A 24,810-nucleotide genomic window follows, 5' to 3' on the forward strand; every position below is an offset into this window, starting at 1 on the left:
TTCTTGCCTCCCCTCACCACTTTCCATACCTCTATCTGCTTAAATCATGTTACATCTCTAGCTTTTTCCAGTTCTGACAAAAAAGTCATAGAGTTATACAGCACAGAAACTGGCCCTTTGGCCCACCGTGTCCATGTCAGCCATCAAGCCTATCTATTCTAATCCCATAGCCTTGTGTGCTAAGGCATTTCAAGTGCTCATCTAAATACTTCTTAAATGTTGTGAGGGTTCCTGCCTCTACCACCCCTTCAGGCAGTGTGTTCCAGATTCCATCCACCCTCTGGTTGAAAAAAACTTTCCTCAAATCCCCTCAATCTTCTGCCCCTTACCTTAAATCTATCCCCCCTGGTTGACACCTGCGCTAAGGGAAAAAGTTTCTTCCTATCTGCCCTATCTATGCCCCTCATAACTTTGTACACCTCTATCAGGTTCCCCCCCACCCCCCCCCCTCAGCCTTCGCTGCTCTGCGGAAAACAACCCTAGCCTATCCAGTTTCCATAGCTGAAATGCTCCAGCCTCGGCAACATCCTGGTGAATCTCCTCTGCACCCTCTACAGTGCAATCACATCCTTTCTATAGTGTGGTGACCAGAACTGTACACAGTACTCCAGCTGTGGCCTAACTAGTGTTTTATACAGTTCCATCATAACCTCCCTGCTCTTATATTCTGTGCCTTGACTAATAAAGGCAAGTATCCCATATACCTTCCTAACCACCTTATCTACCTGTGCTGCTGCCTTCAGTGATCTTTGGACAAGTACACCAAGGTCCCTCTGACTGTCTGTACTTCCTATGGTGCTACCATCCATTGTATATTCCCTTGCTTTGTTAGTCCTCCCAAAATGCATCACCTCACACTTCTGAGGATTAAATTCCATTTGCTACTGCTCTGCCCATCTTACCAGCCCATCTATATCATCCTGTCATCTAAGGCTTTCCTCCTCACTACAAACAGCAATGGTCCCAGCACCGATCCGAGCAGTACACCACTGGTCACAGGCTTCCAATCACAAAAACCACCCTTGACCATCACCCTCTGCCTCCTGCCACTAAGCTAATTTTGGATCCAATTTGCCCTGGATCCCATGGGCTCTTAGCTTCTTGACCAATCTCCCATGTGGGACCTTATCAAAAGCCTTACTGAAGATCATGTAGACTAAAGGCCTGTGTGGGTCTGCAAATGAGACCCAACCCGAGCCTGACAGAACCCCATCCGACCCCAAGCCCGAGTCCTTCCATTATTTCCCGCCCCGACCCGACCATCAGTTAACCTACGTTCTGTTTTTCACTTTGTTCCTTACCTGCACAAGCTTAAAATAACTAACAAAACCACCTTTAAAGTCCAAAAAGTAAATTAACATTAGAGTCAGTTACCTGAGGTGGTGATGGAGCATGTCAGTTCCGGCCCTACCCGACCCCGAATGCCGGACTCGGAAGTGTGACCCGATCCCGACGCATATTGTCAAGTTCGGGTCGGGTAGCAGGCCTTTAATGTAGACTACATCAACTGCTTTACCCTCATCTACACACCTAGTCACCTTCTTGAAAAATTCAATCAAATTTGTTAAGTATGATATTCCCCCTAACAAAGCCATACTGACTAATCTTCATTAATCCCTGTCTTTCCAGGTGGAGATTAATCGTGTCCCTCAGAATGTTTTCCAATAGTTGCCCTACCACTGATGTTAGGCTCACTGGCCTGTAATTACCTGGTTTATCCCTACTATCCTTCTTGAATAATGGTACCACATTCGCTGTCGTCCAATCCTCTGCCACTTCTCCTGTGGCCAGAGAAGATTTGAAAATTTGTGTCAGAGCCCCTACAATCTCCTCCCTTGCCTCACATAGCAACCTGGGATACATTTCATCTGGGCCTGGGGTTTATCCACTTTTAAGCCTGCTAAAACCGCTAATACCTCATCCCTTTCATTGCTAATTTGTTCAAGTATATCACAATCCCCCTCCCTGATCTCTATACCTACATCGTCCTTCTCCATAGTGAGCACAGATGAAAAGTAAGCATTTAAAACCTCACCTACGTCCTCCAGCTCCACAAACAGATTGCCACTTTGGTCCTTAATGGGTCCTAATCTTTCCCTGGTTATCCTCTTGCTTTTAATATACTTATAAAATGTCTTGGGATTTTCCTTTATCTTGCCCGCCAGTGTTTTTTCATGCCCCCTCTTCGCTCTCCTAATGACTATTTTTTAAGTACCCCCCTACACTTTCTATAGCCTCCACTGTTTTCAGCTCTCTGAATCTGCCATAAGCCTCCTTTTTTTCCCTTATCCAATCCTCTATATCCCTTGACATGCAGGGTTCCCTAGACTTATTGGTCCTACCCTTCACCTTTATGGAAACATGTTGGCCCTGAACTCTCATTATTTCCTTTTTGAATGACTCCCACTGGTCTGATGATGACTTTCCTATATGTAGCTGCTCCCAGTCCACTTTGGCCAGATCCTGTTTTATCATATTGAAATCTGCATTCTCCCAATTCATTACCCTTATTTCCATTCCATCCTTGTCCTTTTCCATAACTACCTTAAATCTCAGAGCTGTGGTCACTATCCCTGAAATGCTTCCGCACTGACACTTCTACCACTTGTCCGGCTTCATTCTCTAAGATTAGGTCCAGTACTGCCCCTTCTCTTGTAGGACTTTCTACATGCTGGCTCAAAAAGCTCTCCTGTATGCACTTTACGAATTCTGGCCCCTTTAAGCCCTTTGCACTAAGACTATCCCAGTTAATATTGGGGAAGTCGAAACCCTCTGCTATTATTACCGTATTATTTTTACACCTCCCTGAAATTTGCCTACATATCTGCTTCCCTGTCTCTCCCTGACTGTTTGGAGGCCTGTAGTACACTCCCAACCAAGTGATTGCCCCCTTTTTGTTTTTAAGTTCTCCCATATTGCTTCAGTTGAGGAACCTCCGAAGTCATCAACTGAAACCTCAACTCTGATTCTCTCTCCACCAATGCTGCCTGATGTGCTGAGTATTTCCGGTATCTTGTGTTTTTATTTCATATTTCCAGAATCCACAGCAGTTGCTTTTGTCAAAATACCTTATTTGCTTGCTTGTAGGAAGATAATGCAAAGGTGAAGGCTAAATTATGGATGCAACCTGCTTGGGGCATAAATGTGTCAAGTTCCTTATTGGTTATTGATTATGGTTATTTCTTTATATGCTTCTCACCAGCAGCGAGCTGCTTCATATTGGTGTTAAGATACATCAAGAAATGACAGGGCACAAGGAATAACCATTATTGGTTAAAACAATGTAAAGCAGAGCGAATAAAATGTGTTCTGTAAAGAAAATAATTGCATTTATATTGCATTTAAATTATTTTCATGATCTTTGGCTGAGAAATCATTTGGTACATCCTATGAAATACTTTTCAAGTGTAGTTACTGTCGGGAAATGTTGCAGCCAATTTGCATTCTGCAAGATCCCACAAACAGTAATGAGATAAGTGATTTGTTTTAGTGGTGTTGATTGAGGGATAAATGTTGGCCAGGATGCTGGGAGAACTCGCCCACTTTTCTTCAAAAAGTGTCCTGGGATATTTTACAGAGGGCAGACGAGCCCTCAGTTTAATATCTCATCTACAAGAGCACACCTCAGACAATGCAGCTCTCCCTCAGTAGTGCACTGAAATATCAGTCTAGATTATGTGCTCAAGTTCAGGAGGTGGGTTTGAAACCACAATCTTCTGACTCAGAGGTGAGAGGGCTGTCACTGAAGCAAAGCTGGCTCCTGTTCTGTGTTTAATGACAATATTGCCCAGATTGAGATTTTTTTTAATACTTAGAAGCATTGAATTTGTATGTTTTAATTTGAGATTAGCATTTCTTTTCTTTTGGGCCTCCTTATCTCGAGAGACAATGGATACGCGCCTGGAGGTGGTCAGTGGTTTGTGAAGCAGCGCCTGGAGTGGCTATAAAGGCCAATTCTGGAGTGACAGGCTCTTCCACAGGTGCTGCAGAGAAATTTGTTTGTTGGGGCTGTTGCACAGTTGGCTCTCCCCTTGCGCCTCTGTCTTTTTTCCTGCCAACTACTAAGTCTCTTCGACTCGCCACAATTTAGCCCTGTCTTTATGGCTGCCCGCCAGCTCTGGCGAATGCTGGCAACTGACTCCCACGACTTGTGATCAATGTCACACGATTTCATGTCGCGTTTGCAGACGTCTTTATAACGGAGACATGGACGGCCGGTGGGTCTGATACCAGTGGCGAGCTCGCTGTACAATGTGTCTTTGGGGATCCTGCCATCTTCCATGCGGCTCACATGGCCAAGCCATCTCAAGCGCCGCTGACTCAGTAGTGTGTATAAGCTGGGGGTGTTGGCCGCTTCAAGGACTTCTGTGTTGGAGATATAGTCCTGCCACCTGATGCCAAGTATTCTCCGAAGGCAGCGAAGATGGAATGAATTGAGACGTCGCTCTTGGCTGGCATACGTTGTCCAGGCCTCGCTGCCGTAGAGCAAGGTACTGAGGACACAGGCCTGATACACTCGGACTTTTGTGTTCCGTGTCAGTGCGCCATTTTCCCACACTCTCTTGGCCAGTCTGGACATAGCAGTGGAAGCCTTACCCATGCGCTTGTTGAATACTGCGTCTAGAGACAGGTTACTGGTGATAGTTGAGTCTAGGTAGGTGAACTCTTGAACCACTTCCAGAGCGTGGTCGCCAATATTGATGGATGGAGCATTTCTGACATCCTGCCCCATGATGTTCGTTTTCTTGAGGCTGATGGTTAGGCCAAATTCATTGCAGGCAGACGCAAACCTGTCGATGAGACTCTGCAGGCATTCTTCAGTGTGAGATGTTAAAGCAGCATCGTCAGCAAAGAGGAGTTCTCTGATGAGGACTTTCCGTACTTTGGACTTCGCTCTTAGACGGGCAAGGTTGAACAACCTGCCCCCTGATCTTGTGTGGAGGAAAATTCCTTCTTCAGAGGATTTGAACGCATGTGAAAGCAGCAGGGAGAAGAAAATCCCAAAAAGTGTGGGTGCGAGAACACAGCCCTGTTTCACACCACTCAGGATAGGAAAGGGCTCTGATGAGGAGCCACCATGTTGAATTGTGCCTTTCATATTGTCATGGAATGAGGTGATGATACTTAGTAGCTTTGGTGGACATCCGATCTTTTCTAGTAGTCTGAAGAGACCACGTCTGCTGACGAGGTCAAAGGCTTTGGTGAGATCAATGAAAGCAATGTAGAGGGGCATCTGTTGTTCACGGCATTTCTCCTGTATCTGACGAAGGGAGAACAGCATGTCAATAGTCGATCTCTCTGCACGAAAGCCACACTGTGCCTCAGGGTAGACGCGCTCGGCCAGCTTCTGGAGCCTGTTCAGAGCGACTTGAGCAAAGACTTTCCCCACTATGCTGAGCAGGGAGATTCCACGGTAGTTGTTGCAGTCACCGCGGTCACCTTTGTTTTTATAGAGGGTGATGATGTTGGCATCGCGCATGTCCTGGGGTACTGCTCCCTCGTCCCAGCACAGGCATAGCAGTTCATGTAGTGCTGAGAGTATAGCAGGCTTGGCACTCTTGATTATTTCAGGGGTAATGCTGTCCTTCCCAGGGGCTTTTCCGCTGGCTAGGGAATCAATGGCATCACTGAGTTCCGATTTGGTTGGCTGTATGTCCAGCTCATCCATGACTGGTAGAGGCTGGGCTGCATTGAGGGCAGTCTCAGTGACAGCATTCTCCCTGGAGTACAGTTCTAGGTAGTGCTCAACCCAGCGGTCCATCTGTTTGCGTTGGTCAGTGATTATGTCCCCCGATTTAGATTTGAGGGGGGTGATCTTCTTGATGGTTGGCCCAAGAGCTCTCTTCATGCCATCATACATTCCTCTGATGTTTCCGGTGTCTGAGGCCAGCTGAATATGACTGCATAGGTGTTGCCAGTAGTCGTTTGCGCAACGCCTAGCTGTTCTTTGTGCAGTACTTCTGGCTGCTTTAAGTGCTGCGGATGTTAAATCGCTGGGGGCTTTCTTGTAGTTCAAAAGTGCAATGCGCTTAGCGGTTTAAAATATGGAGTGATGTGTTTTTACCTATTGTATAATTTCTGTTTTCTTTATAGGCCCTGATAGTATATGAATGCCTGAGTGAATGGGGACAGATTTTCTGCACAATTTGTCCCAACCCGAAGTTGGTTGTTACTGGAGGAACAAGTACTACGATTTGTGTTTGGGAGATGGCTACCTCCAAGGAAAAAGCCAAATCTCTGACCCTTAAACAGGTGACTCAATTAATAAAGTATTATGTATTTTGTTCTTATAAAAAGTGCAAGTAACTATAGGTCAATACTTTCGACTTTTTTTGCTATCTGTTGGAGAGGTTCTGTGAAGTCCTTTGTCTATGTATTAACTGACGTATTAATGTGGGGTGTTAACATGGTGAGAATTCCCTTCCAGTATATTCTGTGCACGGTAATAGGGTTGGTATGTACAGTCTCATTAGACACATCATGGGGTGGTGATGATATATAAAAATAAACTTGCAGGGCAACGGGAATAGAGCAGGGGGAATGGAACTGATTGAATTGCTCTACAAAGAGCCAGCAGGGAATCGATGAATCAAATGGCATCCTCCTGTGACATTATGACTCTGTGATGATTGTTTCTGTTGGTTTATTTATGAATGCCCAGTCAGTATTCATAGCTGCTCACTGGAAGCTGAAGAGAAAACGGTGTCTTAAAAAGATGCAGATGACCAATGACCCCACAGGTGTGCTGCTGACACACTAAATGGAAAACTTTTGTCCCTTGTCACTCCAGTCTTTTCTGCTCCATGTGGTGCTGTAAATAGATGTATGCAAAGCTCCATAAAACACTTCTGTAAACAAAATCTTTTTTTTTTTTAAATCTCAAAAGTCAAGTTCTCATCAGTAGTTTTGAGTTATGTTTCGCTTTTAAACTAATAAGACCTTGTTAGTTTACATTATAGTTTGGTTGTTTCATGCCATAGTGATTGTATCAATTTTATTTAAATTAATTTGCAAATGTCGGTCAGAAATTTGTTTCAGAACTGGTCAGTCTCACCTACTGTTGCGCATGAGGAGCTAAAACCATCTTGTCTTTCAAAGAAGAAAGGAGAGAGGGCAGGGGATAATTGGACTAAGGCATGCAAATATAATTTAGCCCCTACTCTGTCATTTGTTTTGAAATTGCATCATCTTCTGAGTCAACAGTTTTGGAAACAAAGAAATAGATTTGTTTTCACCATGGTAAATGCTCGACAGCATAGGCTGAAGAGATACAAAACTGATATGCTACAACGGCACCACTGTTGGTGTGGGGAGGTGTAATTACAGTGTGCTAATTTTGTATAGATATTTTAAATTATTAAATTTGAATGTAAAACATTTTTATAGAAAGATGGACACAAAAAGTGTGTACAGAAGGTTTTTAATGTATTGCTTGACAATCTCGTGGCATTGGGCGGCACAGTGGTTAGCACCGCAGCCTCACAGCTCCAGGGACCCGGGTTTGATTCTGGGTACTGCCTGTGCGGAGTTTGCAAGTTCTCCCTGTGTCTACGTGGGTTTTCGCCGGGTGCTCCGGTTTCTTCCCACATCCAAAAGACTTGCAGGTGATAGGTAAATTGGCTGTTGTAAATTATAAATGGGTGGTTGTTGGTCGGCACAGACTCGGTGGGCCGAAGGGCCTGTTTCAGTGATGTATCTCTAAATAAATAAAAATTGTACACGAGGAGTCAAGACTGGTTACAGTCTTTTCGTAAAGTGGGGTTAGAGAGTGAGGATTAATTGGACCAGGGTACGCAGATGTAATTCAGTACCTGTTTTAAAGTTATGTATTCGGAACTTATTTTTGTATTTCCGTTATAAATTCCTGTGTTTATAATGGAAAATACTTATACATGTAATGTAAACCTACTGCCAGTTGAGGTGTTACAGCACCTCCATTGTGAGAGTCTAATTACCGTGTGACAAGTTTACATAAGCAGTTTCCTTTACACATGTGAACATAAGAATTTATAATGAGTAAAGTTGAACGGAAGTGTGTGCAGACAGAGCAATTTAGCATGAAAACTTTACATGATAAATGTGGCCTTAAAAATTTATCATGGAAAAAATTGACGCAAAAGTTTGACAAACATGACAATGGGAAGTAAGGTTTTGTCGACAGCAAGGGCACGGGAGGTGTATGATTTTTAACATATGATAAATGGTATATTTCTATGACTTTACTACTACTTGCATTACTTGTGAGGCAAGGAGTTGGATGTATAAAATTGGCAGCAGTCCAAGTATCTTGCACCAGGTTACTACCTTTCATAGTAAGCAATAAATACCAACCATTATGCTTTTGTAAGATGCACTGGGCTTTATGAATAAATGAACTGGCTTGGTACATTCTCTTAATTTTTCCTCCATCCTGATGGGAATGCGTCCTCTACATAATGTTACTGAACAGGGAGTCTCAACCGGTTCATGGCCCCCTAGGGTTCCTCGAAGGTTTCAAGGGGTCAGCCAAAACTAACAAACAAAAACTCTTGTTTCATCTGTCATCTCGATCTGCCACCCTCCTGACCAATAATCTTTGCCGAACTCGCATTTCTGGGTTAGGTGTGGCCAGTTCGGTTGGTCATTTATTCAGCGCTTTGGACTGCATCTGTCTTTTTGTCTTAACTACCTTACTTTGAGCTCCTCCAAAAATTCAACTAGATTTTATCCGAACTGACAAATTGAGTTTTGTTGAAAGGCTGATGACTTGAAACATAGCTCTGTTTTTCCCTCCATAAATGCTGCCTAAGCCGCTAAGTGGTTCCAGCATTTTCACTTTTTATTTCAAATTTCCAACATCTCCAGTATTTGGCTTTAATTATGAGCCTTTGAAATACAGTTATAGTAAAATATATACCAGTGATGTCTAATTTTGCTCTATTTTAGGCACTGCATGGGCATACGGATGCAGTCACTTGTTTAACTGCTTCATCAGCCTATCACATAATTGTTAGTGGGTCACGAGATCGAACATGTATCATCTGGGATTTGAATAAGCTATCCTTTGTCACACAACTGCGGGGCCACAGGGCACCAGTGTCTGCTTTGTGCATTAATGAATTAACGGTAAGTACTGGAATGTCATCCCAACCTTCTTTGAATACTACAAGTTGTGGCTGGTAGTCAGCAACCTCAGGTTTAACCTAAAGTTGCTGTCTTTGTGCAGTGTTTTCTGATCTTATAATAAAATGGGTACCCTAAACATTAGTAACTGCTAAGGCAAGGAAGATCAATAAATTCACACTTAAACAGTGTGTTTGCGATTTATTTTGTAATACTTATTCAAAGCAGTGATATTGTGCTGGTATAACTGAGATCCACTTATAGTTTTAAAATTTAGGGTTTGAATGAAAGATATTCATAATACTGATCTCAGTAAAATATTCTTGTATAGTATCTTGTCTGAGGTTTTTTTAAATTCATTCTCTGAATATGGTTTCGCTGGCAATGCCAGAATTTATTGCCTATCCCTAGTTGCCATTGAGAAGATAACATAAATGAATCATTAGTGCTATTTTTAAAGCATTTGTTTCTCTGCTGCACGTATGGTTCTGTTTTATTTTCTAGACTAGTTAAAAAGTAATATGTCTCTATGCTTTTAGTAAAGTCTTGCTGATTTTACATAATTTTCAATAGGGAGACATTATTTCTTGTGCTGGCACATATATTCATGTATGGAACATCAATGGAAACCCAGTGGTGAATGTAAATACATTTACGGGACGTAGTCAGCAGATTTTGTGCTGCTGTGTATCTGAGATGAATGAGTGGGACACACAGAACGTCATAGTCACAGGACATTCAGATGGCGTGGTCAGGGTAAGTACTGTATTCTGTTATGTTCCAGAGAATATTAATAATCATTCAACCAGCCTTACAAGAGGATCCAGGAGATGAGATGTATGGAAAACTGTGTAGCTTTAATATCCAGTTCTGAATCTAAAATGTTGTGTTATTTTAATATCTATCTAAAATCAAAAAGGCTAATGAAATGCTGGTCTTTATATCGAGAGGATTGGAATATAAGTGGGTAGAAGTCAACTATACAAAACCCTAGTTAGACCACATCTGGAGTACTGTGTTTAGTTCTGGACACTGGACCTTAGGAAGGTTATATTAGCCTTGGAGGGCATGCAGCTTGGATTTGCCAGAATGATACTTGGACTCCAAGGGCTAAATTACAATAACAACGACTTATATTTATAATAGCACTTTTAATGTAATAAATTGTCCCAAGGCACTTCACAGGAGCCGTATAAAGCAAAATTATGAGGAAAGAGTTTCAGTCCCTAGAATTTCGAAGGTTAAGGGCTGATTAAATCAGTTTAGTATAAATTGGGAGCTGTCATGCTAAAACAGTGCAGTGCCCTGGTCAAACTACATTTTGAGTAGTGTGTTCATTTTTTGTCACCAAGTCCTAAAGGAAACATGCAGACCCTGGAGCTGGTGCTGAGAAGATCCTCAGACCTATCTCTAGAGCTCAAAGGATAGAGTTACAGGAAAAGGCTGGATAATCTGGGGCTCTTCAGACTTCAAAATATGTGACTGAGAAGGGGCCTTCTAAAAGAATGCAAGATATTAAACGGTATACTTCAAGTCGTGCCAGATACTAGAACAAAGTGCCATTGATTAAAACTGGTGCAAGAACAATTGAGGACAGTTGTAGATAGGAATATCTTCACACAAAGAGTGTTCAATGCCTGTATGATATTCTGGGTAATAATATAGTAGGCACAGTAAACCTCAACCTTAAAATACATTTGAGGTTTCCATCTCCACTTTCCAGGTAAGTGACATAATGGGAGCTCTGAACTGAGGTAGGATAGATGGTCTTCCTCATCTATGTTTATCTTGTGTCAGCAAACTTGCTGTTTACTCAGTTGTTTATTGGTATCAACCATGGCTCAGTGGGTAGCCCTGTTGACTCTGAGTCAGAAGGTTGGAACTTCAAGTCCCACTCCAAAGACTTGAACACAGAAATCTAGACTGACACTCCAGTGCAGTACTGAGGGAGTGCTGCACTGTTGGAGGTGCAGTCTTTCAGATGCAGCGTTAAGCTGAGGCCCTGTCTGCTTTCTCGATGGACGTAAAAGATCTCACGGCACTATTTCAAAGAACGGTGGGGTAGTTTTCCCCAGCGTCCTGACCAATATTTATCCCTCAACCAACAGTACTAAAACAGATGATCTGGTCATTATCATATTGCTGCTGTGGGAGCATGCTATGCACAAATTAGCTGCTGTGTTCCCTACATTACAACAGTAACTATACTTCACAAATACTTAATGGTTATAAAGTGTCCTGGGATATCCTGAGGCTGTGAATGGCAGTATATAAATACAAGTCTATTTTCATAGGGTCAGTATGCTGATGGCTTTTACCTTTTTGAGGTGATAAAGCCTATAATCTTTTAAACTGGTGCCATATTCTCTCTATAATAGCTTGTAAAGTTAAGAACAGGTATTTAACAAGAAACCTAGCTTGTTGACACTGATGCCATGACCAAGGTCAGCTTTTGGTGTCATCCTCCAACTTTAATGAGTTGTGACAAGCCTGTTGAGGCTCACTTCTTCAATCTTACTGAAGGTTTCTTACTCTATAGTCTCTTGTCAAGCATTCAGAGCTCCCTCTAGATAATTTTTTTCAGGATTTCTCCTAAAGCAGCATGGGTTTTCCTGCACCTCCACCACATTCAAGACTCAGGAACTCTGGCATTTGGAATTATCTGCTTCACACACTTTCCTTGCTTCAGAGCTCTCCATAGGTGCTTTTCACTGCTGTGTCCCCATTGTGTGTTTTTATTTTCTCAGCCACCCTACAGACCTCCCATCCAGTGCATACCCTCTTGGACACTCTTGCCATTTTCTTTCTTTACTGCTGCTCCTTTTATCTCTCAATTCCCTAGCATAACATATACCAGCTATCGCCACCCTGTCTTCTGATTCCTTTTGATGTTCCAAGAGTTATGTATAGCTGCTACCATTTAGAGCCATTGTTAAAACTTAAGGACCAGAATGGCATACTGACTCTTCAGCTCTCTTATCCCCTGGTCACAATTCCACTCCGAGTGAATGTAGGTTATATAGAATTCTAACAATCTCAACACAGAGACTATTTGGCATGAAGTGCCTATACCAATGCCACCTCTACATCCATGCTGTCTACAGTATTCCCATATTCCTCCTCTTTCTCCATATCCCTTAATATCTCCTCTTCGATCATCTATCTTCAATGGACGTTTGCCATAATGCATTCCATATTTTAATATTCCTTGCCTGAAAAAATTCTTATAATCTTCCACTGTACCCTTTTAGTACTAATGCTATATTTGATATCCCCTTGTCACTGACCTGTCAAAACAATTTCACATTTTTTGGAAAATTCCTTCATCTCTGCAAAACTTTGAATACCTGTGTTAAATCTTCGCTTAACCACTTTTGCTCTAATAAATACAGTCCTAGTTTTAAAGTCTCTCAACATAACTATATTATCTCACCTCTGGCATCATTTAGCATCTTCTTCATGACTGCAGTATCCTTTCTGCAAGCAGTTGTCACCACACTCCTGTACTGCATCAGCGGTGCCTCTGCCACATCCTCCGGATTCAATGAGAGGACCATTGAACAAACACTAGTGTTCTTGAAATCAGCTCCACAAGCATTCAGGCAAAACTCCTGCAAAGTCAACTTTGATGGACTGGACACTCTGTCTAGATGGCCAAAATGGCGACAACTTGTCCATCAAACTCACCTTAATGATGAGGCAGAGCGGCGGCAAAGAAGGAAAGAAAAGGAAACAAATCCTGCACTCCGGATCCTACTACCTTGTGGGACATCTTGCCCCATGTGCCCAAGCAGAATCGACCTGTTCAGTCACCTGAAGACCCATGGTAGAAACTTGCGACCCTGAGTAAACGTCATTCTCGAATCGAGGGTCAGCCGACGGCAATCCTTTCTGTAATGATGTGCCCAAAACTGCACACATGACTGCAGCTGTGGCCTAACCAGTGTCTTGCACTAATTCTTTGTCATCTCTTTTCTTTTGTATTTAATGCCCTAAGGCTCAAACCTAGGCCTGGAATTTCTGCCGCATTTGCACCTAGGGAGACATGTAACCTGGACGTAACCCAATTACATGGCTTAAAAGATTGAAGAATTTTGGTTGTGACTACAATATGCAGAAGTCTCCTTGATCTTTCCTTTTATCCATCAGACCCTTTGTCCGAATGAATCTCCACCCACAAAATTGGCCACTCCCCAACTCTCAAATATGAGTATTCTCCACTTGCGCTTGTTTGGAGGGTCTCTTAACTTTGCTATCAGATTTTCGGTGGCATATGGAAAAATGACATTCTTCTGGTGTATAATTGGAATTTTTTTAAACTTATTCTTATTGAGACATACTTTCAAAGAAACAGCATACAGAGTAATTTAATGGTACAAGTAAATGTCATAATAATTGAAAAGCTTCCCCAGTTGCACATTCCAAGTGTGCCGTGCTTGATGTGCATCAACTTAAATTTACATACTTGAAGAAATTTATGATGTGTGTTTGGTGTTTCTCTCAGGCTCCAATTGCTTACACTGATTTATGCCAGTTTTACTTTTGGACATTTTCTGATGAAACTGGGAGGATACTTGAACATAACTTCACAGGGCGGCACAGTGGCGCAGTGGTTAGCACCGCAGCCTCACAGCTCCAGGGACCCGGGTTCGATTCCGGGTACTGCCTGTGTGGAGTTTGCAAGTTCTCCCTGTGTCTGCGTGGGTTTTCTCCGGGTACTCCGGTTTCCTCCCACAAGCCAAAAGACTTGCAGGTTGATAGGTAAATTGGCCATTATAAATTGTCACTCGTATAGGTAGGTGGTAGGGAAATATAGGGACAGGTGGGAATGTTTGTTGGGAATATGGGATTAGTGTAGGATTAGTATAAAATGGGTGGTTGATGTTCGGCACAGACTCGGTGGGCCGAAGGGCCTGTTTCAGTGCTGTATCTCTAATCTAATCTAAACATTGTCAAAGTGGGCATAGCATAGGCTACATTTTGGATTTAACATGGAAGTTGTGCCCAAAAAGGAAGCTCCAGACCCTACAATCCCATTTGTCCTGTTAAGGCTCCCCCCCCCACCACCCCGAGAGTCTGCTTTTAAAGATCTGTCTGTATTCCTAAATCTCTGTTCTTCCACTCCATTGACAGTATTACCATACAAGTTATATTTGCATTTTCTATCCTCTTTTCCTAAATATTGTATTTCATATTGTCATGCTGGGCCCCCACCTGCCAAGAATGAGGCACATGAATTTTGTCATGAACATTGATTTTAAACCGTTACTGGAGTGAAGAAACAACTTGTTAAACAGATCAGCCGTGGAAAGACATTTGCATATTAACAGACGATGTTTGGAAGGATAAAGCAGCCATTCCCTGACACTTTCAAGCCACAATGAACTTTTGATCACCAGACATGGAAGGTGGGTGAGCTCGCATTCCAGGTTGACTGCTAAGATGGCCAAATACACAAATGGACATGGTCAAACCAGTTAGTCACATGACTAACATGTTAGACAACCTGAGTTTTTTGAATTTGTACAAACAGTTTGGGCAGAAAGCAAAATGCTCCTGGACTGAGAAGATCTCTCCTGGCTGGCTCGCCACAGCCTCTACTGTCTGCTCCCATCTCTTTCTCACAAGCCTCTGAATCCACTGAAGACACATGAACCCCAAAGAGAAAAGTCTCCTACAGCGAACAAGGTTTAAGAAGAATACTGGGCCCCAACGAAAAGCAAGATCTACCTACAATCAAGGACTCTACAGTGAGCTTGAAGACCCATAACAAAAACTCTTCAGATATTGCCTCAAACTTTTCCACTTTATTTCTTCTCTTTTCTGTCTCTATTTGCATGTGTGTATCGCGTATGCATGCTAGCGTGGGAATGTCGTGTATCCGTAGGTGTCAACTGAATTAGAGTTTATGCTTAATAAAATTTCACCTTCCTTCTTTAAACCTAAGAAAGCCTGTTTGTGCTGGTTTCTTTGCCTTCTAATTGGAAAGCGGTGAACAAGGAATTCACCAAGGGAGAGCTAAAACACAGTGTGTTTAAAAATAAAACCCTGTTACAGCAAAACCAGGTGAAGGCTGAAAGGGAAACCTAGACCTCTTTCTCACCTGGTCGTAACAACATTTACCTGTTAAATTGTTTATTCTATATATCCACTCACTCCCCTAACCTGCTGCCTCCTGGATCTTTACTCACAGTTTGCCATATTCCCTGATTTGGCACCATAAGGAAATTTTGATTTAAATCCATCCATGTCCAAATTAATTATGTATATGATAAACATAGTTCCCAACGCAGGTTCCTAAGGTGTACCACAAGCTACATCTTGTTGCCTTATGTACAATCTACAGGATGCATTGCAGCAAATAACCAAGGTCACTTTGGCAACATCTCCCTCTCCTCTGCAAATCTGTTGATGGATTTTAGTAAGAAAAATCGATGAGAATAAGTAGCCATGCGGCCCATCTCCTCCATCTGGGATCCTAATTCTCCCACAACAATATTCAGTTGCATTTTGAACACATATTTTTGCTTCTGCTGCTACCTGGCAGATCATTCAAAATGTAATTTTACTATTACAACAGCAGTGATTTAAATTGTTCGCTATTGAGGACTGCAGATTGGCTATTTTTATGTTCAGTTCATAGGATATCTTTAGAAACTCATTATTTCTTCAAGATTTTTTTCCTTGTTCACTATATTTTAGACTTTTGACTCTGGAGGGAAAAATAAAGGCACATTATGGAAGTCTTTTTAATTAACTGTTTACTGCTGTTTTGATTTTTCATCTGTCTTTATTAATCTACATATTCTTGTTTCTTCAGTTTTGGAGAATGGAGTTTCTGCAGGTTCCAGAAACCCCAGCTCCAGAGGAGACTATCAAACTTCCAGAAAACATGCATGAATCTTCTGCAGATGCACAGATAGGTGAGAGCACCTTGTGATATAGAGCTTTGGAGATGATTTGCTTCCTTAATATTTTACTCAATGAGGAATGGAATAAAACCATGACATTGCTTGGAATCCTGGCTGCATTTCTCACTGGCTCAGTTCAGACTTTTTGAACTGAGACATAAGTTAAAGATTAGTTACTGAATAATGATGCATGTATTCTTCATGATATGTTCAACATCCGCAGGCAATCAGGAGGGAAACAAATCACTCTATCATGCTGCTGTTTTGGTCAAGTGCCCTTCCCCACCGTTGATACTTGGTTCTATTTCTCCTGTCATCAGAAGCAGTCTTGACTGCTGTATGTATGCACAAGAAAAGTATGCTGAGATTCTTCAGACAAATCAAAATTATTTGCTTTTTCTTACCTCAGACAATACATTCAAAGTTGCCACCCCAAGAAGGAAGCAGAGCAATTATCTGTTCAAAAGGGGAAAAGCAGAGCAACTGTTGACCAGTTAGCCTTACATTAGTTGTAGCAAAGTTACTCAAGATCATAATTGGAAATAAAATAAAATAGTTCTTAAAAGTAATCAGAGACGAATTTGTGATGGGAAGGCAAAATTTAACTAATTAGAAAGAACATTTTTTGAAAGAATGGATGTTATAGATGGAATATTTGGAAGATGTCATTTTCCAGAAAGCTGTGCAGGAAATTTGGTACGAAAATTGGAGCCATTGTCATAAAGAGCAACTGATAGATGGCTGAAAGGAAGACAGCAAAGGATTGTGGTAAAGGGTAGTTTCCAAAACTTGCAGGTGGTCGGAGGGTGGGCCTCATATATGTTAAAATGTCTGTCTTAAGTCCAGATCATGTATAGCTTTAAAAAAAAAAGTCAGGCAAAATACTCTGAAGCTGGCTTTTTGGCAGCAGAACAGAACAATTGATGTGACTCCTTGGGAGAGGAAGCCATGAAGACATCTCAGGAGCGGAGAGGGTATCTGGTGGCCAGAAGAGTCTCCTCAAGAGAGGAGTGACAGCACGGCCAGGTATCAAAGGTGAAACCAGTTGGTTCTTAAGTTCAGACAATGCAATCCTCAGTTTCTCTCTACCTGCTGACAGAAGAGCTGTATTGAAACAGCGATATCGATGACAATACACAAGAGCAGAGCAGTGGTAGTCATGGAATAGGTTTTAAGCACTTAACATGAGGAAAAAAATCAAAAGTTGATCTCGGATATAAAGTTTTTGAAAACCAAAACAATAGGTTGTGCTATTAAAGTTCAAATAGGCAGTGACTTATTATTATTTATTTTTTTATTTAGAGATACAGCACTGAAACAGGCCCTTGGGCCCACCGAGTCTGTGCCGACCAACAACCACCCATTTATACTAATCCTACATTAACCCCATATTCTATACCACATCCCCACCATTCTCCTACCACCTACCTACACTAGGGGCAATTTACAATGGCCAATTTACCTAACAACCTGCAAGTCTTTGGCTGTGGGAGGAAACCGGAGCACCCGGCGGAAACCCACGCAGACACAGGGAGAACTTGCACAGTAGTACAGGCAGTACCCAGAACTGAACCCGGGTCGCTGGAGCTGTGAGGCTGCGGTGCTAACCACTGTGCCACCCTCTAAATCTCTAAAACTTGAATTTAAAGTGGTACAGACTTAAAACAGGGTGTATCAGCACCCATTCCTTAAGCAGTTATTCAGAAGAACCATAATAGTGCTGTCACTCAGGCTTATCAGCACCTCTGTAATTAACTATGATCATTTTGAGTGGAAAATCTTGCTAATTTTAATGGATATATAAAATTCTGAGCTGCTTAAGCATCAAATTTGCGATGTGTTTCCACCTCTCCAAGCTCGGAAAATCTGTGGTATTCTAATCATATGGCTGGATTTTGTTCCCAGCCTGTCGTCTGGTTCTGTGGTGGGGAGGGGGTGCCAGAAAATCAGAGCAGCAGCGGCCGCTATAGAATCTGACTCCGCGATTGCCGGGCCCGATCTTCCCGGCAGCAAATTAGCTCCGGGGCAGCCCCTCCGCCGCTCAGCGACGGGACCCGGGTTAGCATATGTAAATTACACCTTTGCATGAATTAATTTGTAAACCGCAGTGATCTTGCCTTCAATTCCTGATCTTTAGTGTAATGTGCGGCACTGTCATGCAGGCCCCCACCTGCCAAGAATGAGACACCTTAATTTCGCCGCATTGACATTAAATTTCAAATTGCTGTTGGGAAGGGGAAAAGGCCTGTTACAAGGGGTTGCAGGTCCCTAGCTGAAAGGACATTTTTGCATATAACTAACCGACAGTGTTGGAACAAAGGAGCTATCCCCGGCTCCCAATACACAAGAACAGTTATGGTCAGACCAGTTTAGTCGCATGACTGACTGGCTGTTGCAGAGTTTGAACTAAGAGTTTTAAATTGGAGAAACAGTGTTTGAAAGCAGAAAGTTCTGTCATAGAGCTATACAACACAGAAACAGGCCCTTCGGCTCCTCGTCTCCGTACCAGCCATCAAGCACCTATCTATTCTAATCCCATTTTCCAGCACTTGGCCCGTAGCCTTGTATGCTATGGCATTTCAAGTGCTCATCTAAATACTTCTTAAATGTTGTGAGGGTTCCTGCCTCTACTACCCCTTCAGACAGTGAGTTCCAGATTCCAACCCCCTCTGGATGAAAACATTTTACCTCAAATCCCCTCTAAACCTCCTGCCTCTTACCTGAAATCTATGCCCCCTGGTTATTGACACCTCCGCTAAGGGAAAAAGTTTCTTCCTATCTATGCCCCTCATAATTTTGTATACCTCTATCAGGTCTCCCTCAGCCTTCTCTGCTCTAAAGAAAACAACCTTTGCTTATCCAGTCTCTCTTCATAACTGAAGTGCTCCAGCCCAGGCAATATCCAAGTGAATCTCCTCTGCACTCTCTCCAGTGGAATCACATCCTTACTATAGTATGGCGACCAGAACTGTACACAAGATTGTCACAGTCTAACTTCCCTTTCTTCAATTTAAATTACAAGAGATCTCTGTTATGGCTTGACTTTTTAGAATTTTGAGAGATAATAATTAAACAGACTAAAATCCTATTCCTTCAGTTTAAATGGTTGAGAGCTCTTTTTCCAGGTGCTGTCACCACAGCTGTCTGTGTTGTGTTAGAGCAAACTGTCTTCAACTAAAAACCAGTTCAAAATTGAATTGTAGCAAATGTATCGCTTAATACTCACTCCCAGTGGCTGTATCTGTGGTAACGAGAATGCACCCTTTGAATCGCAGTCTCCAAATGGCTGTTTCTAAGGCAATGAAAATGCACCTTCCTATAACTCCTGAGGCTTGCTGGTTCTTGAAGCAATACTGATCCTCTGCAAGCCTCAAAGGCAAACCGCATATTCCCAGAAAAAAAACTACAGGACCATGACAGCTGCAAGGAGACTTTTCTCTCTTGGGGTTCATGTGTCTTCAATGGATTCAGAGGCTTGTGGGAAAGAGATGGGAGCAGATAGGACAGATCTTCTCAGTCCAGGAGCAAACTGTCTTTCTTTTCAAGCTCTCTGTGGCTAGTTCAAAAACTCTAGAACAACCAGTCAGTCATGTGCCCCTGTGGATTGCATCACCCCAGCAGGCCCTGGAATGCGCTTCCCCACCCCTCACTGTCCGGGGATCATCATCCATTGTGGGTTGAATGTGTCAGGGAATGTTCCTTTGTCTACACAAGCACCATATGTTACTATGCAAATATTTTTTCCAGCCACGACTGATCTGTTCAGCCAGTCATTTCCTCAACAGTTAAAAATCAATGTTCATATGAAAAAACCAATGTGCCTCATTCTTGGCAGGTTGGGGGCCTGCATGACAGTGTAGTTAACTACAATGGGCTCAAAAATCTTTAGCTGTTCCAGTGTACTTCCACTGTAACTGCTGAAAACTAGTTATGGCAAACTTTCCTGGATAGCCTTGTGAAAGCAGGCACAAGAACTCCCTGCAATGGGAATTCCCACCACCTTAGTTGATGTCTAACGGGTACAAACTAATCTGGACCCCCAATGATATGCCAGGCCCAGGCAGTTATGCCACATGTTCTGGCTTAGTTTTATGAGGGCTGCCACAGAAAGGCCCCTAGTGGTCATCATTTGCCGATAAATGAGGGAGTTCTTCTACCTGACCCTGGAAAGTTTACTGGAGTCTGTGGTGAAGAGTCCCAATAGGCTATCTCATCATTTTAACTCTAGGATCGCCAGCTTGTGAATTCTCAGGGCCGGTACAGTTAATATTGAGCTGCTGGTTTTAAAAAAAAATGAATTTCTAATGAGTAGTAAATATAATTATATGCATTTGTGTGCTTGATTGTACAAACTTGGAGGAAAAACTTGGAACTTTTTTGTTCATTATGCAAGATGAATCAAAATTTCTACATGTTATGATTTTTTATAAATGGTTTGGAAGTGTTTCACTTTGGTTGTAAAATAGAAAAGCGGAATTTTTTTTAAAACGTGTGAAACTGGTAAGTGTTGATGTTCAGAGAGACATGGGGGTACTCATACAAGGAACGCACAAAGTTAACATGCAGGTGCAGCAGGCTATTTGGAAGGCAAATGGCATGTTGGCCTTTATTGCAAGGGGATTGGAGTACAGGAATAAAGAAGTCTTACTAAAATTGTACAGGGCTTTGGTGAGACCACACCTGGAATACTCTGTGCAGTTTTGGTCTCCACATTTAAGAAAGGATATACTTGCAGTGGAGGCAGTGCAGCGAAGATTTACGAAAGTGGTCCCTGGGTTGTCCTATGATGAGAGGCTGAGTAAATTGGGCCTATATTCTTGAGTTTAAAAGAATGAGAGGCAATCTAATTGAGACTTACAAGATACTGAAAGGCCTTGATAGGGTCGAAGCTGAGAGATTGTTCCCACTGATAAGGGAATCTAGGATATGGGGACACAATCTCAGGATAAGGGGCCGATCATTCAGGACTGAGATGAGGAGAAATTACTACACTCAAAGGGTTGTGAATCTTTGGAATTCTCTACCCCAGACGGTTGTGGATGCTCTATCATTGAATACATTTATGGCTGGGATAGGTAGATTTTTGGTCTCGCAGGGAATCGAGGGATATGGGGAGCGGGCAGGAAAGTGGAATTGAAGTCCAAGATCAGCCATGATCGTATTGAATGGCGGAGCTGGCTCGATGGGCCATATGGTCTACTTCTCCTATTTCTTGTGTCGTTCTAGATTGTAACAGGCTTTCTGGGCTTGTACACTGTATTTTGGACATCTTCAAACTTGAATCTGTTCAAGACTTTTCTGCAGGATTTCAGTGTGTCTTTATATAAGTGAAACCCTTAACTTCCCATTTAGTGACCCAGTTGTAGATATTGCAAAACATCTCCCTTCAATGACATCTTACAGAGCTGTACAGTGGCATGTATGATTATGAAAGATTGATGATAGCAGCCAAAGCTGTGCACTTCAAAAAATCTTTAACATGGGAGTTCAGACAAAATGAAAAATAGAAGAATTATACATATGAGGGAAAAATGCTGGAATTGTGCAGTCAGCTGAACTGAAAACAACTCTAGCTTCCCTCTTGCAACTGTTGATATAATCAAAGCCCCTTGTAGGTTAAAACTGTTCTAAATTTATTTGAAAAGCACAAGACCATGCTGATCATAATTGTAGCTACAATTGACTTAGTTCATATGGAAATAATAATAAAAAGAAATTGCAACTATTGTCAAATTAGATATGCTACTTACAAATCCCATAGATCAGTGTAAAGTCTTTTTTTCCCTGTTGCTGTAATTGTGTGGAAAAAGGTATTGGATATTTAATTTATATTTTTAATTTAGATGGGGATGCCCAGTTTGAGGAGAGCAGTGATTCTGACCTGGAGGATCAGAGCAGCATCCAGGATCCAAAACCCAAGCAAAGTTTATCTGGCTCTGCAACACACAAGGCAAAGGGCATGTCAGGCCGAGCAGCATGGTTTGTAGATGGGGATGAATCAAAACGCTGGGCAGATCAACTCAGCCTGGATGAGAAGGACGGGTTTGTCTTCGTAAATTACTCGGAAGGCCAGTCTAAACTGCAGTCACAAATTCAACAGCAGCCTCAAATTCAAAGTCATATGCAACATCACCATCACCAACTCCATCAACAGTCAATGCAGAATGAAATAAAACGCCATAACCAGCTAAGACAAGGTAACTGCTTAAGCAATGTAAAAGCAAAATACTGCAGATGCTGGAAATCTGAAATAAAAACAAGAAATGCTGGAAATACTCAGCAGGTCTGGCAGCATCTGTGGAGCGAGAAGCAGAGTTAAGGTTTCAGGTCAGTGACCCTTCTTCAGAACTCTGAAGAAGGGTCACTGACCTGAAACCTTAACTCTGCTTCTCTCTCCACAGATGCTGCCAGACCTGCTGAGTATTTCCAGCATTTCTTCTTTTTATTGCTTAAGCAATGTACTCCACTTCGTAGCTTATTTCAGTAAGTAGCTGTTTATTATAATTGTTTCATTTTCATGGTCTGTTCTGCTAAGGATAGGATTTCTTGAAAGGTGTCTTTGTTATTCAGTCTCTTTATTTACTAATTATTATAAATGCAAATTAATTGGCCGTAACATATTCTAAACTAATCAATAAACTTGTGTTTCTACATTTAAGGTCGTTAGATTTTAATATATTTTCTTCCTATTTCCCTCAGCAAATGTCTGTCAAGGCTGAAAAATTTGTCTTCCAGTTTTCCTTCAGTCATGACCATGGGCAGATAAATGTCGATGTTAATTTTTAATTATTTTGTATTCCTCATTGAACCAAAGCCTTATATTTCATATACTAATATAACAAGCCAAAAACATTTTGTATGTTAAGTACAAATATAGTATATGGTACTAATATTCAAAATTCCATTTAAAATAAGGTGCAGTTTAATAGTAAAGTCAAACTTTAAAACAAATAACAATTACTTTTGTAGTTTCAAATGCTTGTCTTCGCACAGTTTCCACTGTTAATTCTACTGATAATATGCTGGCAGTTGTACTTTTATCTGCTCTGACACTATTGATGTATCATCGTGAAATTCAAAACTTAACACTATTTTGTCAGAAGTTCGTGTTCATCATTCAGGTCCATGGTTAACTTTGATGAGTACTTCCATAAAAAGTTGGGAGTGTCTAGATCATCAAATGAAACTATTGGCCACACAGATTTCTTGGAATTGCGAACTGTGTATTTTCTCTGAAACAAAATAGTTCTTTAAATAGACAACATGTTGCTCTAACTTGTTATAGGAGAAATGCCCACTCTCATGTATGGATTCACAACACTAGTTCTCAGATGGATATTCTGAGTCTTTGAAAATCCAGAGTTTTGAACTTTTTACTGCAGAGTATGCTTTACTCTGGATCTAGCTCCAAAATACTTGATAAGGTTTAATGCTGAAATATGCTAAAGTGGAGTAGTGTTCCATTCACTTAATTCATTTTGTTGAAAGCAGAGGTTTCCCAGAAGATAAATGAAAATTGCATCAGTGTGCATATAAACATAATGTATGTAACTGTCAAATCTGAAGAAGGAAAGGTTCTCCAAAGAATCAGCCTACCCATCCTTTTGTCCCTCTGACTACCTTATTCTTGCAATTTTTGTTCTTAGCACAAGCAACATCCTCTTAGGCAGGATGTTCTTTTTTGTGAAATGCATTGATACACTGTCAAGTATATCTGACCTGTATAAGAATTGGTCAATGCAGAAATTAGCTCTTTTTAGTTCAGTTTAGAGATACAGCACTGAAACAGGCCCTTCGGCCCACCCAGTCTGTGCCGACCATCAACCACCCATTTAAACTAATCCTACACTAATCTCATATTCCTACCACATCCCCACCTGTCCCTATATTTCTCTACCACCTACCTATACTAGGGGCAATTTATATAATGGCCAATTTACCTACCAACCTGTAAGTCTTTGGACTTGTGGGAGGAAACCGGAGCACCTGGAGAAAACCCACGCAGACACAGGGAGAACTTGCAAACTCCACACAGGCAGTACCCAGAATTGAACCCGGGTCGCTGGAGCTGTGAGGCTGCGGTGCTAACCACTGTGCCACTGTGCCGCCCTTTTGAATGGAAGCACCAATTTCCATGCACTTGTGTGAACATTTCCACCATTTCTAGGGGCAAAGCAAAACCTTTATGTTCAGTTGTGTGGAGAGATTGGAGAAGTTGGGAATGTTCTCGCTGGAGCAGCGAAGGTTAAGGAGAGATTTAATAGAGGCATTCAAAATAGCGAGGGATTTTAATAGAGCAAATGGAGAGAAACTGTTTCCTCTGGCAAGTGGGTCACTAACCAGAGGTTTAAAATAATAGACAAAAGCACTAAAGGGTTTTTTTTTCACACAAGGTTACTAAGATCTGGAACGCACTACCCAGAAGGGTGATGGAAACAAATTCCATCAGACCTTTCAGAAGGACATGTACCTGAAGAGGACTAATTTACAGGGTCATGGGGAAAAGCTGGGGTGTGAGAACAAATTGGAAAACTCTTTCAAAGAGCCGGCACAGACACGACAGGCAAATGGCCTCCTTCTGTGCTGTAGATTCTATCATTTTAAACAATAGATTTTCACTTTAATAGTAGTGTTAATACATTTAATTATGTACTAAGTGGACTGAGGCATTTAAATTAGTTTATCTGCAACTGATTTCCATTGCATAAATCCTGCTTATATTCTGAGCTATAAATAATAGGTTAAATTTTCAATTGTGAGTCTATGATTCTATGAACAAAAGTGGTTTCCTTTTGGT

At 41.7% G+C, this 24,810-nt stretch overlaps 1 protein-coding gene across 1 annotated transcript in view; it reads left to right on the plus strand.

Moving 5' to 3' along the window:
- Positions 1-24,810, plus strand: part of wdfy3 (WD repeat and FYVE domain containing 3) — a 498,547-nt gene that overhangs the window by 448,714 nt on the left and 25,023 nt on the right. The window contains exons 59-63 of the mRNA XM_068038896.1: positions 6,094-6,252; positions 8,926-9,105; positions 9,676-9,858; positions 15,923-16,025; positions 21,857-22,210. Coding sequence (XP_067894997.1) covers positions 6,094-6,252; positions 8,926-9,105; positions 9,676-9,858; positions 15,923-16,025; positions 21,857-22,210 — 979 coding nt within the window. The remainder of the gene's footprint in view (positions 1-6,093; positions 6,253-8,925; positions 9,106-9,675; positions 9,859-15,922; positions 16,026-21,856; positions 22,211-24,810) is intronic.

The sequence above is a fragment of the Heterodontus francisci genome, chromosome 1 (assembly GCF_036365525.1).
Source record: "Heterodontus francisci isolate sHetFra1 chromosome 1, sHetFra1.hap1, whole genome shotgun sequence".
Classification (NCBI taxonomy): domain Eukaryota; kingdom Metazoa; phylum Chordata; class Chondrichthyes; order Heterodontiformes; family Heterodontidae; genus Heterodontus; species Heterodontus francisci.